The sequence below is a fragment of the Amborella trichopoda genome, chromosome 4 (assembly GCF_054954075.1).
Source record: "Amborella trichopoda isolate Santa Cruz 75 chromosome 4, AtrichopodaSantaCruz75HAP2 v2.0, whole genome shotgun sequence".
In the NCBI taxonomy this organism is placed as follows: Eukaryota; Viridiplantae; Streptophyta; class Magnoliopsida; order Amborellales; family Amborellaceae; genus Amborella; species Amborella trichopoda.
In genome coordinates this window covers 27,836,387-27,851,552 of record NC_142339.1, presented here as the reverse complement: position 1 = coordinate 27,851,552, position 15,166 = coordinate 27,836,387, and the positions used below count along the sequence as shown (strand labels likewise).

At 38.6% G+C, this 15,166-nt stretch overlaps 1 protein-coding gene across 1 annotated transcript; it reads left to right on the top strand.

The window, feature by feature from the left end:
- The first annotated feature begins 7,314 nt into the window (after nt 1-7,314).
- On the top strand, nt 7,315-14,952 carry LOC18425597 (serine carboxypeptidase 1). The gene is made up of 8 exons (XM_006830128.4): nt 7,315-7,795; nt 10,142-10,249; nt 10,338-10,600; nt 10,699-10,956; nt 11,038-11,144; nt 11,288-11,383; nt 13,425-13,530; nt 14,590-14,952. The coding sequence occupies exons 1-8, from the start codon at nt 7,408-7,410 to the stop codon at nt 14,731-14,733; spliced, it is 1,470 nt and encodes a 489-aa protein (XP_006830191.1). The 5' UTR covers nt 7,315-7,407; the 3' UTR covers nt 14,734-14,952.
- Nucleotides 14,953-15,166: the final 214 nt, after the last annotated feature.

Genomic DNA, 15,166 nt, shown 5'->3' with positions numbered 1-15,166 from the left:
GCGGCTGGGGCGGGTGCAAGTGAGGTAGGAAGGGGTGAAGGTTGCGATGGTGTAGGGATTTTGGTATGGGAAGGTGAAGTGTCTGAGTAAGGGACAAGTGGAGGTCCAGGATATTTCAAGGGAGAGGGTGGTTCATGAATGAAAGTAGATGGGTCCGAATAGGGAATCAGTGGTGGTCTAGGATATTTCAGGAGTTTAGATGGGGCTGGTCTCTGGATTGATTTTAATCTCCTCCTTGATCGCAACCATATTCGGTCAACCGAAGTTGTTGTACATCCTTTATGAAATACCAGCATATGACACGCCTCATAATTTGAAGAGTTCCTCCTCTTGAGCTCTCCAATGATTTCTCCACATTGGTTTCTTCAGGCCACTGGGGCTTCTTCTCTTTTATTTGCTCGTGACAGCCTTGGGGCCATCATTCGACCCGAATGGGCTCAAGACGGTCTTGGGGCCATATCTATTCTATCCGCTCGTGATGGCCTTTGAGCCATGGATCGGACAAACTGGGTTCGTCTTCTTGTATCTCCATGATGCAATAATGAGCAGTGTCACTCGTCTCAGGTTCTTCCGTGTCTTGCAAAGGGTAGAACCGATTCTGTTTTAGTAGATCTTCAGAGATTGAAGGCTCTATTTTTTGCTTCCAGAGCAGCACTTCCATCCCCTTTGTTGGTTTAATTCACAGGCTCCAGTAGATCTTCTCTCACAATTGAAACCCATTTTGATGTCCTTCTTGACTTGTTCACCTCACAGAGATGAGGGCAAAGTTAAACAATTCGGGCAATGTGTGGTACCCTGGGAGGAGGGAGCATGGAGTCAATCTTGGCTGCTTGGGTCGGCCTTGAGGAGAGGTATGCTATTTGGACATCTTCGGACACCCCATCTTGCCCCGAGTCCAACCTCTAGGGCCATTTCGCTCCTATGAAGAGAAGTAATAGACATGATGGTACTCGAAGGAAACTTCTTCGAGTACCACGTAGTGAGGTGCTTCGGGGTAGTGAGGGGCATTATTTGACGCTCCTTTCCCTTTACTGCTAGTAGCATCATCGAACCTACAGGTGTGTGCATGGCCCACATCAGTGTTTGGGGTGATTTGTGACAACCCCTGGTGAAGTGAAAGGTTGGGTATTTGAAATACCCGCCCTTCTAATTGAAGCAGTCGTAGGGTTTTCAGCATACATGTGCATTTTCTTGAGAGACTTTCGATTGCCTCGAAAGCCATGTGCTCGTTTGGTTCCAGCCTTTGGGCTGTCCTGAGTTGAGAGATCAACGTGCGATGCATTGATGGCTCGAAGACCAGTTATGAAGGGCTCGAGTCCCGAAAGACCCAAAGCAAGTGAGAAGACATGGTAAGTTGGCCAGTAACATGGTGCATATGAGGGGAGGTGGTTTTGAAATAACCAATGCAGCTAACATCAAGAGACTTTTTCTTGATGTTCAAGGAGAGGGGAGAACATGTTCAAATCCCTTTTGCTTACATTTTCCTAGCCTGAACTAGGATGCTAGACCAGTCAGGCCGCTCGAGGGACGCTTGAGAGAGGAGGAAGGCACCGACTTACTCCTCAAGGGTATGGTCTCAAACAGGGGAATGATGAAGTCCCCAATTTGGATAAAAGAGGCGTGCTGGGGTTCCATTGAAAATTTGGAGGGAAAGAGAAGAGAGACTTTATTTTGAGGACAGTCATAACCAACTATAGGGTGTGTATCCCCGGTGGAGTCGCTAGTTAATCAGGGCCTGGATTTCTTGGTGAGAGAGACGCGAGAGGAGAGGCAGGGTCGTAGGTGTTGCGGCTCCAAAACTTGTTACACAAAGAAGAAAAAAGAGGCGTAGAGAGAAAGACGGGACCACATGACTACTGCGATTTCAAGTTACTATGCGGGGTGGCAGAGAAAGAGGCATGGAAAGAGAAATGGGGTCGCAGTTGCTGTGGCACCAAAACTTATTAGGCAAAGAAGGAGAGAGGTGTAGAGAGAAAAGCGAGACCGCAGGGCTACTACGGTTCTGAGTTACCACACAAGGCAAGAGAGAGAGAGACATGAGCAGAGAGACGGGTCGCAGGTGCTGCGGCTCCAAAACTTGTTACGTAAAGAGAAAAAGGGGCTTGAGAGAAAGACAGGACCATAGGGTTGCTACGGTGCCAAGTTATTATGCGAGGCGGTAGAGAAGGTGACGTGGAAAGAGAGAAGGGGTCGCAGATGTTGCAGCTCCGAAACCTATCATGTGAAGAGAGAGAGAAAGAGTGCAGAGAGAAGGACAAGATCGCGAGTCTGTTGTGGGTCACCGTTGTTGACCACAGGGTAGGCTAGGGTGCCTAGGCTAAGGGTAGCTCTCTCTCTCTAAAAGTTTTCTTTCTCCTCTCCACTGGATCCAAGATTCATAAGTAGATTCAAGCTAATGCATCAGTTTCATTAACGAACAATCCAACCCTTTTACAATTGATCTAGGCTTGTTTATATAGAGGTTCCACCAAACATGGGTGGATGCTCAAAACTAAGCCTAATTATAATTAGAATAAATTACAATAAAATATTGAATTTAGGAATAATGATCAAAATGCCCCTTAAACATTTTTTCCTAATGACGAAACCATCCCTCTCTAAGGGGCCTCTCATCATTGCCAGATTTTGAAAGCTTTTTCGAGTACTTGTGGTAGTGATAAGGATGATCCATCATCGTAGACTTGATGTTGCTTGATTCTGAGCATTTTGATGTCATTTGATCATCTTGAGACAAAATTTTCCCGTAGGGTAAAATCCGACTAAATTGTGATATTTGGCCATCAATGCAATGCGATTCATAGTGCTCTGAGTCTTCATTTTGATAACAAATTAAAGAGGAGACCGTCACAATTGCTGTGAACCAAGTTTTGTCCGATTTGGGTTTTGCTTAAAGTATTTCTGAATTCGGGAGGTCACCAGAAAAAGGGATTTCAGTGACCGGAAAAACATTGCCAACTTCAACCTTTGAATTTGCACTATCCGACCTTCAACTGAGTGCAAAAGTTGCACCAGTTTGTAGCTGTTCGTGACACTGTCACATCAGGCCCGATTTTGCGATGATCTAATGCACGGATCTCGAGTTATCAATTCATGAAGCTCATGATGTATTTATTTCAAAGATTTGATTTTCATGGTTTTGGGCTCATCTTCTCTCTAGAAAATATTTGGTTCTGGTTCACGTCACGATGCGTGCCATATGTCAAAATGATCAAGTCGTCGAGACCTAGCTTGTGTCCGAATTTGAGCTTGTTTCGATTCTAAACAAGTGACCTGTGGATGCTTGAAGATCATCTTGAGTTGTAAAAATATAGTCCCAAGATTGGAAATTGGTTTGGTGAGGCCACAACGCAATAGTGTACAACCTACCCTTTTGTGGTAATTTAAGCGCACGATGTTCCTGAGAGGTCCGATTGAGATTAAATTTGGTCCTTGGGGATATTTTGACATCCTGAGTACAATGGAGGTCTTTTGGTATTGTTTTGAAGCCTCTAGCATAGGGATGTAGTTATAAGGTCTCTTTTTTGCATGATCTGAACTAGTCTTAAGAACCGAATTCCGTCCTGATCATATCAAAACGTATCGAAATGTGACAAAAACTTGTGAGTGTTAGGGCATCCCAAAACTACCATTTTCATATCTTTCAAAGATGTTCTAGCACTTTTTCCAAGGTTGCCCAATCTTAAGCATATTTTGCAGTGTTTTCATGGTCTAGCAGTGTCTTCGGTACCGACAGGACCAAGTTGTTACTAGTTCTCTGCTTATGCAATTCAGAAATACAAGTACATAAAAAAGTCCTATAAAAATGATGACTTTTCTAGGGAGAACCTCCTTAGGGGTCTCTTCTTCAGGTCCCTTGCCATTATCCTATAATAGATTGACGAATATGCCATATTTTGGTTAGATGGCTCTATCGGTGTATTGGTGGGGGCATGGTTGATGGTGCCTTTACCTAGGAGTTCATTGATAAGGTGTTTTAAATTATAGCACTCATCAATGCTATCGGTATGGTTTTGATGGTAGCCTCATACTTGGGTTGGACTAGGTATGGGAGAACAATAAGTCATGCTTGTAGGGTTTTAGTCAGGGTAGTGGAGAGGGGTTCTTTTAATGAGAGAAGCTTAACTTCCAGAAAGGGCCTCTTTCCTTCGATATTTGGATTATTCGTAAAATTGTTGTTATTTCTACCAGTACCCCTAGGCTTATTAGTTTTATTTTGTGCTTGAGGTGCTGCTGGTGCTACGACAAGTTAGCCTACCTGGGCAGCAATATTATTTATTTTCTTGTTGTTATTGTTGCCTTTAGGTTTTACTTGAGATGGTGCGACCTATGTAGGGATTTCAAGTTTCGCACTGGTAGTAACGACCTTTAACCTTTCATATAAAGTGACTTGGTCAATCATTTGTTGAAAGGAGAAAGATCATAACACGTGGTTAAAGAGGTTCATGTACTTTGGTAGAGGATTCTCTAGGCACATGCTCATTTGCCAGAATTCAAGAAGTGCACAATCAATAACTTTTGATGTGGCCTCCCTGAATCAGTTAGCAAAGTTGGGGAATGACTTGCCTGCATTTTTCTTTGTTGAAACCAACTCACTGTCGGTCATTGGTTATTATTTCATCTTGCGACATTGTAAGACAATACGTGGAAACAATTCATCAGGGTTTGGTCTGGGTATTTAGTTACTACCTCTCGGAACCAAGTTAAGGGTTGTCCTGAGAGAGTGTACTGAAACATGGCTATGAGACAACGCGGTTTCCCTTCAATGGAAGGGATAGTCAACAAATAGGCGATGACATGGTTTTCGGGGTCACCTTTCCCATTGAACTTTTATTTTCAAATTTGGGCAATACGAAACCTAGGGGAAGGGGTTCAACATCCATAATAACAGATTTAGCATATGAACTTGGTGGGAGTATATAAGGGACTCTAATCATAATTAAAGTTTCCTTGAATGTTGATAATTTTCCTTTCAATTGGGTGAGCTCTGCTGACTTGGGGCTCTTAGCCTCAGTGATCTGCTGGTTGCCTGAAATTGAAGGCATAGTTTGAGGTGTAGGAGAGACTGCAGATGTGGGCTGAACAAGACTAGAAGCAAGGGCAGGCTAAGCCTGTGAAGTGGCTAAAGCTGGGTTAGGAGGTGATACGGGGGACAAGGCTTTGATCAAGATGGTTGGAGTTGGATAGGGAGTTGGCACAGGCACAGGTGCCTGAGCTGAAGGGTAATATTGGTAGGCTTGAGGGGCAACCTGAACTAGTGGAGTTGGGGGTTGATGAGCTAGGGGTTGATGAGCTGGGACCGGCGATGACTAATGGGGTTTGGTGTGCAGGATGCCCCGGATAAGGATAACTAGAGGCGGGTGGTGCAAGTGGGAGTGGTGGAGCAGAGTGGTACGACTTACTAGGGGGATAATGGGTTGGTGCAGGGGCTGAACAAGCCAAATGCAAGTGATGGTAAGGGACCAAGGTAGCTTGGTAAAACCGCACTAGTGGGTGTTTGTGTGTGACCTTAGGAGGGTCAGACTTGGGTTGAGGATTATGAGACAGATGGTCTCGTGGTCGTGCCCACTCTATGGAAGGTTTGAGATTAGAGATTTGGCTGTTCCGGCTTGCTGACGGGGTAGAACTAACGTAAATGTGTTGGTCAGGGGCAAAGAGGTCCCCTAATCTTGATCTGAGCGGTGGCTTGGGACTCGATGTGTGTTGTGTGCCTCAAGCTGGCCAGCACTCCTCAAGAAGGCTCTAACTGAGGGTAAGCTCCTAAGATGCTCGCTTGAGAAAGACTCATAAAACTTAGGACTAGGTTCTAGATTGGTCATAGGAAACTCGGGGTGCATGCCTCGTTGGATGAGCCATGATGGCTTGAGTTCTGAGTGTTGGAGCCTCTAGAATGGGTTTTTGAGGGGCCCTAAACCTGTTGGGCCTGGCTCCTACCTTGGGTAGATCGACCTAGGTCTAGTTACCACATGGGTCAAGTGAGTTTGGAGGGACTCGGGTCTCATCGATGGTAATAGAGAGGAGAAAATCTAGATCTACCTTTTTCACTTTTTTATTATCATTTATTTTTATTTTCTTATCACAGAAAGATAAAGATATTTTTTTTAAGTAGATAAAATAAAAATAATAAATTATGCAGATATAGCTAACAACAAATAAAAAAAAATCTAAAGTGATAAGAGAAAGAAAGTCCTTAGTTTTTTTTTTCTTACTTTTCTATTTTTCTTGAATTTACAGAAGACAGAAACAGAAAACGCCAAAAATCATAGGGAATTGAAATTACCACAAGGATGGGCTGCCATAAATCTAGTAATAAACTTAATGTTATAGATAATACAGTCGCACATCAATCAACTAATATCAAAACAAAATAAAGCATGTACAACATTATATTCTTGGGGGAAAAATCTATACAACCGAGTTTTAGTTTTATGACCAATCATGACTTCAGTCTTTTCTTTTTGAGGGAATTTCATAATGATATGTTACTCTCCTAGAAAATACGGAATGCTTTGAAGGAATATACAAAATAATTATTTTTTACAAAATGTGACTGGGTAGGAAAAAGTTTATAAAAGGCTGCATCCTTAAAATGTAGAAATACGGATGCACCTCAAAAATCCATCAAAGAAAATTGTTTTAAGGTTAAAAAGCCCCTAGTTGATCATCTCGACATAGAGATGTATGACTATGATAAAACAAAAAAGATTTTGAATCCTAGAAATAGTGCATTTTACAACACATTATCTAGACCGTCCATTTCAAGATTTTTATATGTTTGTAGATCTACTTGATTTTCACTATTATTGGAGCTTTATAATTTTATAATTAGGTATAAAAATATATTTTCAGATAATCCTAATAATTTCTTTCACCAAAATTAGATGTTATGATAAAATTTGGAGGTCCCTTAATTGAATTGTTTAAGATTGCAACCTTATAAAAACCACACCCATATATTAATGTTCGTGAAGTGGATTTTATAACAGGACTCATCAAAAGAGACAAGCAAGTCATCACATGTGTGTGGGAACTATGATTCATTTGATTGGAGTCAATCTCAAAGAATGAGTTGTCAAACAAGAAAACAGGCCAAGGAGAGGGAATTATTGCATTGATATCAACTAAAAAAACCCTCTTTGCTGAGAAACCAACAACCCCAATGATAGAAAAAGAAAAATGAAGAAACAGGGAAGCAACAAAGACATTTGCTACAAAACAATGGCATGGGTAGAATCGCCCTCATTTGCACTATGCTTTACTGCCTGCTTGCTCTATAAAATATACATTACACACACTTTATATTCCTCTCTCAATCATAATCATCGTCGTCATCATCATCATTATCGGAGCCTTATCTTAGCTATTTGGATATTCCTCTCTCAAATCTCTCTTCATTAACACACGTACACAATGAGAAGGGCAGCCTCTCTTTTTCCCTGGCTTTCCCTCCTCTTTGTACTGTCTTCTACTCTCAATGTGAGCCAAGGAAAGGAAAGCCAAGGAGAGCTCCTGTATAAGCTAATCAAGGAGAAACGAGGGGGCAAAGTGTTCACTTCGGAGCCCTATGTGAGCCGCAGCAGACGAGAGAATTATTCGCCCGTGTATGTTGCTCCCCAAGATGGCTTGAAAGCCATTGATAAGATTGAGAAGTTACCTGGCCAACCTCAGGGAGTCGATTTCGAGCAATACAGCGGCTACGTAACCGTAGACCCGACAGCTGGGAGAGCCCTCTTCTACTATTTTGTCGAGTCTCCAGCTGATTCTGCAACAAAACCTCTCGTAATATGGCTAAATGGAGGTAAGCAGTAGCTAGCCATATCAGTGTTTACAAAATCAAACCGGAATGGTTAACCGGACATGGGCCTGGAAGCGGTTTAACCGACCTAACCGGTAAACCAATCGATTCAACCATCTAACCGGCAAAATCTCGGGCGATCAAAAAAGTGTTGAAAAAAAATACAAAAAAAATCTATTAAAATATGAAAATCATATAAATGATGATTAAAACAAACCAGATTCAAATGAAGTTGACAATTAATAAAAAAATAATGGATTTTAACCCATTTTATATTTTCCAATAGCTATTTCTAAAATTGTCAAAAAAATGAGAAAATATAAAAGTGAGTATTAATGATCAAAACAACTTTTTAATCTTTACCATATTGTAAAGAATATTTAAAAATGCATTACAAATCAAATACCTTAATTTTGAGAATTTATATACATTTTTTTTAACTTTTTTTTTAAAATACCGGTTGATCACCCTAACTGCCCAAAACCGGAACTGACCACTTGCCGATTCCGATCTAATCAGGCGGTTAGCTGTTAGATTGGGCATTTTTACAAACAATGAGCCATAGTTACTGCTTACTTTTTATTTTTATTTTTTTCATTCACCATAATGTTGTTGAAATTTTATGGACGCTCTGATACCATGTGAATTTTTGGATAAGGGCTGATACCATTGTTGGTGTCTTTTGGAAAGATGCGTGGAGGCATTTTAAAAATCTTTGGCTACTTTAAAGAAGAAGTACACACTCTATCTTTCTTGGAGAGAAGCAAAAACACTCTAGAGTTTCACATATTCATCCAAAGGTTACATACAAGTTACATCTACTAGTTGCCCATATCTCATTACATGATGCCCATATATAGGCATGACATGACAAACTAGGACTGTGATGTCCTATTTTTTTAAACACAATTTTTTTTGATGCCTTCTCATTATGTACCCTCATGCCTTTTCATGGCATCATCATGCTTTTCCATGGCATGACCAACGAAGACTGCGGTGTCCTATTTTCTTTTTTTAAAAATCATTTTTTCTATGCCTACACTAGGCTTGGATTTCCCATCATGCCTTTCTATGGCATGACATATCAGGACTGCAGTGTCTTGTTTTTCTTTTCTTTCCCAAAAATCATTTTTATTTTCATAAACCTACATAAGCATGGATTTCCTATGAGGAGACTACTCATGTCCCCCTTTCAGTATTTTTTTTTTTTAAACTCATTTTTTGAAAAGTTTTGCCAAAATGCGAAATCAAGAGCTCTCCAAATTTTTTTCCCCTTTTTTTTTTTTTAAATCTCCATCTCTTTTTCCAAGAACATCACATTAAGATTTTTTTTTTTGTCTTTTTTTTTTCATTGAAAATCAACTAACATTTTAATCAAAATATTTTTTTTGTTTTTTATTTTTCAAAATCACCTTTTTTTTTTTTGTTATCAAGACTCAAACATTGTTTTCATTTTAATTTTCCAATAATCATAAAATTCAACTTTGAAAATTGCAATCAATGGTTGAAAAATATTTTGACTACTAGGGTGTGTCATATTGAATAAAGCAGGAAATTAAATAAAGAGATTTAAATATCTATCACCTTTCCCTTGAATATTGTCCACAACATGCTAGTGTTAAATTTTCACACCAACAAGTATCTCTTTAGCAACCTGTGATCTCATTGTCTCTTTTTTTGGCAACCTGGGCTTTCCAATGCCTTTCCTCAACCTAGGCTCTCCCCGTCAATACCTATCTCTCGTTTTTCACAACCTAGGCTCTGATACCATGCTAAATTTTTTTAAAATCTTTGATACCATGTAAGAATTTTTGGATAAGGGCTGATACCACTGGTGGTATCGTTTGGAAAGATACGTCGGTATTCTTAAAAGAGGAATTGGTTACTTTAAAGGGAAAGTACACACTCTTTTTTTCTTGGAGAGATAAACACAAACACTCGAGGTTTTTTACATATATCTTCACATATTTATCCACAAGTTACACACAAGTTACATCCATTAGTTGCCCATATCTCATTGCATGATGCTTATATATAGGCATCTAGAGCAGTTATGCAACTACCCACGACTTACAAACCTGATTATATAACTACCTACAGAGCCTAACTTGATTAGATAACTACCTACAAATCCTACGTGATGAGATAACTCCCCTACCCACCCATAAAGAGAGAGATAACTACCCATGATGATAACTGCTCTCACACCTACTAAGAGAGAGATAAGAAAGATACGAACCCCACAACTCCTATTATTTTGCATCATTTTCAACAAATGTAGCATAACATACAATTAAGGTCTTGGAGAAGAGATCTTGGTCGTTGATGTGATATGTCTATGAATGGCAGGACCTGGGTGCTCTTCACTTGGGTACGGGGCAATGGAGGAGTTGGGGCCTTTTAGGGTCATGAGTGATGGCAAAACACTCTTTAGAAACCCGTATGCATGGAACCAGGGTGAGCATCTTTCATTTGGCCTTGCAGAAGTAACAACTTACAATCAATCAATCTAACTAAGCAGGAGAGCTGTTTATCTGATTTACAGTGGCAAATATGCTATTCTTGGAGTCACCAGCAGGAGTGGGTTTCTCCTACTCGAACACTTCCTCCGACTATAAACTGAGTGGGGATAAGAGAACGGCCCGGGACGCCTACACATTTCTGGTGAACTGGCTCGAGAGGTTCCCCGAGTACAAGACCAGAGATTTCTTCATCACCGGTGAGAGCTATGCCGGACACTATGTACCTCAGCTTGCCTACACTATCCTAACCAGCAACAACAGCAATATCAAATTCAAAGGAATAGCGGTAAATTTCTCGAAACTTCTTTTTGCTCTTTCAGCTCTTATAACTCAGAGACATAAAATGCATTTATACACCGAGCTCAACTCATGGTGGTGGTGCAGATTGGAAATGCATGGATTGATGATGAGACGAATACCTTGGGAATGTATGATTATTTTTGGACCCACGCCCTCATTTCGGATGATACAATCGGGGCCATCCACACATATTGTGATTTCTCGCCAAACGCCACCAACTCTGACCACTGCGACGCTGCCGTGAATGCGGCCAACAGCGTGTTTTATGATCAAATAGACATATACAACATCTATGCTCCATTGTGTCACACAGCCAACACCACCCTTCCCCCAACTGGCTCAGTAAGTGCCTATGACCCCTTTTCTCTCTTCCTTCGAACTTATTTGAATTCATGCTCACTTATTATGGCCCCTCTTTAACAGATTGACTACTTCGATCCCTGCTCGAGTACATATGTTGAAAACTACTTGAATCTCAAAGAGGTGCAAGCGGCCCTTCATGCCAAGCCCACCTCCTGGACCGCTTGCAGGTACAAAATTAGACATCATCATCCCCTTTTTTTCCTTTCTTTATCATTATCTTTGTTGTTTTGAGTATTGTGTTGAGTTGTCCCAATGAAAGAAGGGAAGGGATTTTTTTAGTTGAGGGGCATCTAACATGAGATTAATGCAGCGGTATCGTGGGTGCGTACTGGAATGACAGCCCCGCAACTTTGTTGCCGACCATAAGACGCCTCTTGGATAGCGGAATAAGTGTGTGGATATACAGGTAAGCTTTTTACAGCACCAAAAATTTCAGTTATGGGGTTGAAAACATTCATATCGATCATCTCGATTTAACCATTATAGTAGTCAAAAAAAATTAGGATATAAAATCTTAAAAATAGTTCATATTGTAGTAGATTATCTAGACCATCCATTTTCTAGAGTTCACATATCCAGGAGATTATACTGATTTACAAATTTCATAATCAGTCTTAGAAATAAATTTTAGAGACATCATAGGGTTTTCCCATGCTCGAAGTGTTTTGCGGACTAGGTTTAAGGTGAGGCTTTACCTTTCTTCTTGAGGCCTAGGCCTTATAGAAACCACTTTCTTTACCTATGTAACTATCATATTATATCCTAGTATATTATATTAATTATATTGTATTAGGAAAAAATTTATATAAGGTCACAACCTGAAATATAGAATTCAAGATGCACCTCAAAAATACATCTGAAAAGGTTGCGTTAGGGTTAAAAACCCTCTAATTAATCATCTCAACATCAAGATATATGAATATGAAAAAGAAAAAAGATTTTGAGTCCCAGAAATAGTGCATCTTGCAACACATTTTTTAGACCGCCCATTTTCAAGATTTTCATATGTTTATAGATCTACTTGATTTTAACCATTTTTGCAGTATGAAATTTTATAATTAGATATGAAAATATATTTTTAGATAATCCTAAGAAATTTTTACACCAAAATTATATGTTATGATAATATTTGGAAGTGCACCTTAATTGGACTGCTTAAGGTTGCAACCTTATGGAAACCATACACATTATATTATACATTACATTATATGTATTACATTATATCATATTACATTGTATTATATCATATGTGTGTGTTTACCATAAACTTTTCTTTCTTGTTTTTTTTTTCTTTTTTGTTTTTTTTGAGTGATTCATGTACGGAGCATAAAATTTTTGGTAAAATATGAATTGCTTCACTTATAGGTGGAAATTACGAAGAAGATCGGTCAACCCACCTTTTTTTATTTTTTTCAAAATACCCCTTGGTCAACCATAAATTTTATTTTTGTTTTTTTGTTTTTTCCTTAGTATGGGGCACAGACCTACTAACGAAAAAACTAAAAATAAATCAAAATTCAGGTTGACCAAAGGACAATTTGGAAAGAAACAAAAACAAAACAGGTGGGTTGACTGACCTCTTTTATATTTTCCGCCTATGAACAAAGCGTTTTGTATTTTATCTAAAATTTTAGTGTATGGACATAAATCACTCTTAATTTTTTGGGTTTTTGAATACCAATTGACAAAGTGTGTTGGTTGTCTTTCGTGAGTCGAATGGGCTCCTCTACTCTTTAGGATCCTCTTCTCTGAAGATAAGAGATGCTCAACTTACATGTATTATAGTGTTATATTTCAAGAAAAAAGCTGGGATTAACTCACTAGCTCATATGAACATATGAACCCAACAGCCCCGATTCAATCTAGGCTGATCTGACGATCACGGATGTCCGGTAGTGTTTGAATTTTATTTTATTTCTACAAATCCAAATTACTTGAAATTTTAAGCGTGTGTTTATAAAAAATAGGTGAATATTTGAAAAATATCAAAAAAATATTTTACATGAAATAAATTGACATAAATACCCCTAAAAAGTTTTGGGGGGTATTTTGGTCATTTTATTTTTTTGAATAATTTTATATGTATATATTTTTATTAGGTATACCTTGATGAGAATAATAGAAACCTAAAATATTTAGTGATTTGAATTCATATAAAATAAAATAAAATGCAAATATTACTGGATATCCGTGATCGTCATATCGGCCCAGATTTAATCTAGACCGTTGAGCTCATATATTCATATGCGCTAGTGGGCTAATCCCAATTTTTTCCATATTTTCCCTGCCTGTCATTATTTATTTATGTTATTCATAGCTAAGCCTTGGGTTAGTCTTGTGGCTTGGAGATAATCACCAACCTTCTTATCAAATCAGAAAAGGAGAAAGAGTGAGAAAAAGAGGAAATATGAATATGGAATAGTAACACAGCATATTGATGCGTGCAGCGGAGATATTGATGGAAGGGTGCCGGTAACATCGAGCAGGTACTCTGTAAACAGCTTGAACCTCACCAAAGTGACTCCATGGCATTCCTGGTATCTCAACGAAGAGGTAAGCATTGGAAGACAACATGTTTCTGCAAATCTTTTCACTAGTACCGGGACTCGCTCCCTGGTAGAAGCGAGCTCAGGACTTGACCCACATGTTCTTTTTTACTTAAAAAACTTTGGGGAGTGATTTTATGCAATTGTTGTATATGAAAAAAATTGAAAAGGCTATCAAGAAAGTATTTTCTAGCCCAATTAACATCGACCCTCTATTTTTGAGATATTTAGATCTAGGCTTTAGAAAGATCTGTTTCCTTCGCAAAATTTTTAGAAAACTTTATTATCATTAGATTAACAACATTAAAAAAGAAAAAATTGATTTTGAATTCATAAAGGCCTAGAATTTGAAATTCACCAAATGGGCAATCTAGATGAATTGTTGAAGGGGACTCATTTTGACCATATCTACAGGGCAAACTATTATTTTATTTTTTTTTATGATTGATTATTGAGATGAAGAGTGTGTATGTACAAAATTTTGGGTCAGACAAATATCATAGACATGATTTTTTAGAAGTGTGGTTTCATTATATTAAAATGGCATGGTGCCATGATATCATATCCCAATAAATTTAAGATTTTTTTGAAAAAATAAAAAATATACAGTAAAATGTATAGTAAAAGCAAGTTAAAACCTAAACATTCACCAAACTTTGTCAAATTCATCTAAATCATATATAAAAAGATTATAAAACAATCTAATATTTAAAAAAAAAATTATATTTTTTTTAAAAAATTTATATCCTGCACCGAGCTCAAGGAAGCTTGCAGCCCATCGGACAAGGCCGAATTACTCACCCAAGTCCCCTTAAGCGAAACACGGCACAGTGCTTTTCACATTAATATAAGGCCCTTTGATCTTCTTACATTAATTGAAAAATCTTTATTATTAGTTTTGCTTTGAATTCCCTCTTTGAAAACAGAGTCCAATCCTTCAGATTTTCATATAATTATTGAGTCGATAGAATTGCAACTAAGTACACAAAAAGAAGGCAGTTGAACTAGAGCATGTTCTTCTTTGTAGAAAGCCAAAACAAAATTAAGGCATTTGATTTGATTGCAGGTAGCTGGATATGTTGAGGGTTACAAAGGGTTGGCTTTGGTAACCGTAAGAGGCGCCGGCCATACGGTGCCCAGCTATCAGCCGGCTAGAGCCCTTGCCATGCTTTCCTTCTTCCTTCAAAACAAGCTTCCAACTTCACCTTAGCACCTCTTCTCTATTCTCATGACCAGTTCGATTATAATGAATAATAGTTGTTCAATTTTAGTCAACTTTTTCCTCAAAAATAAAATTTAGTTGTATTTCTTTATTTGGAGATGTTTTGTTTTATCTTGTGGACCCGAGGGTCTCAGGCATGTTATCTTCTTACGCATTTTGATGTATGATTTTCATTTGAATTAATCCATGGCTCTCCCCACCCATTCATGAATAATAAAGGCATCGTTTGGTTTGCTTCAGTTATACAGTAGCAGTAGCAGCTCCCTTCATCTCCCCCATTTATCTAGTACATGCTGGAAATAGGCTCTTCTTCCTATTTGGGTAATTAAAATAAAAAGTCAGTTTGGCAAAATTTAAAATGAACCACATTTTCAGTAATTTACCTTGGATTTATTTTCTCCCAAATTATCCTTGGTCGAGT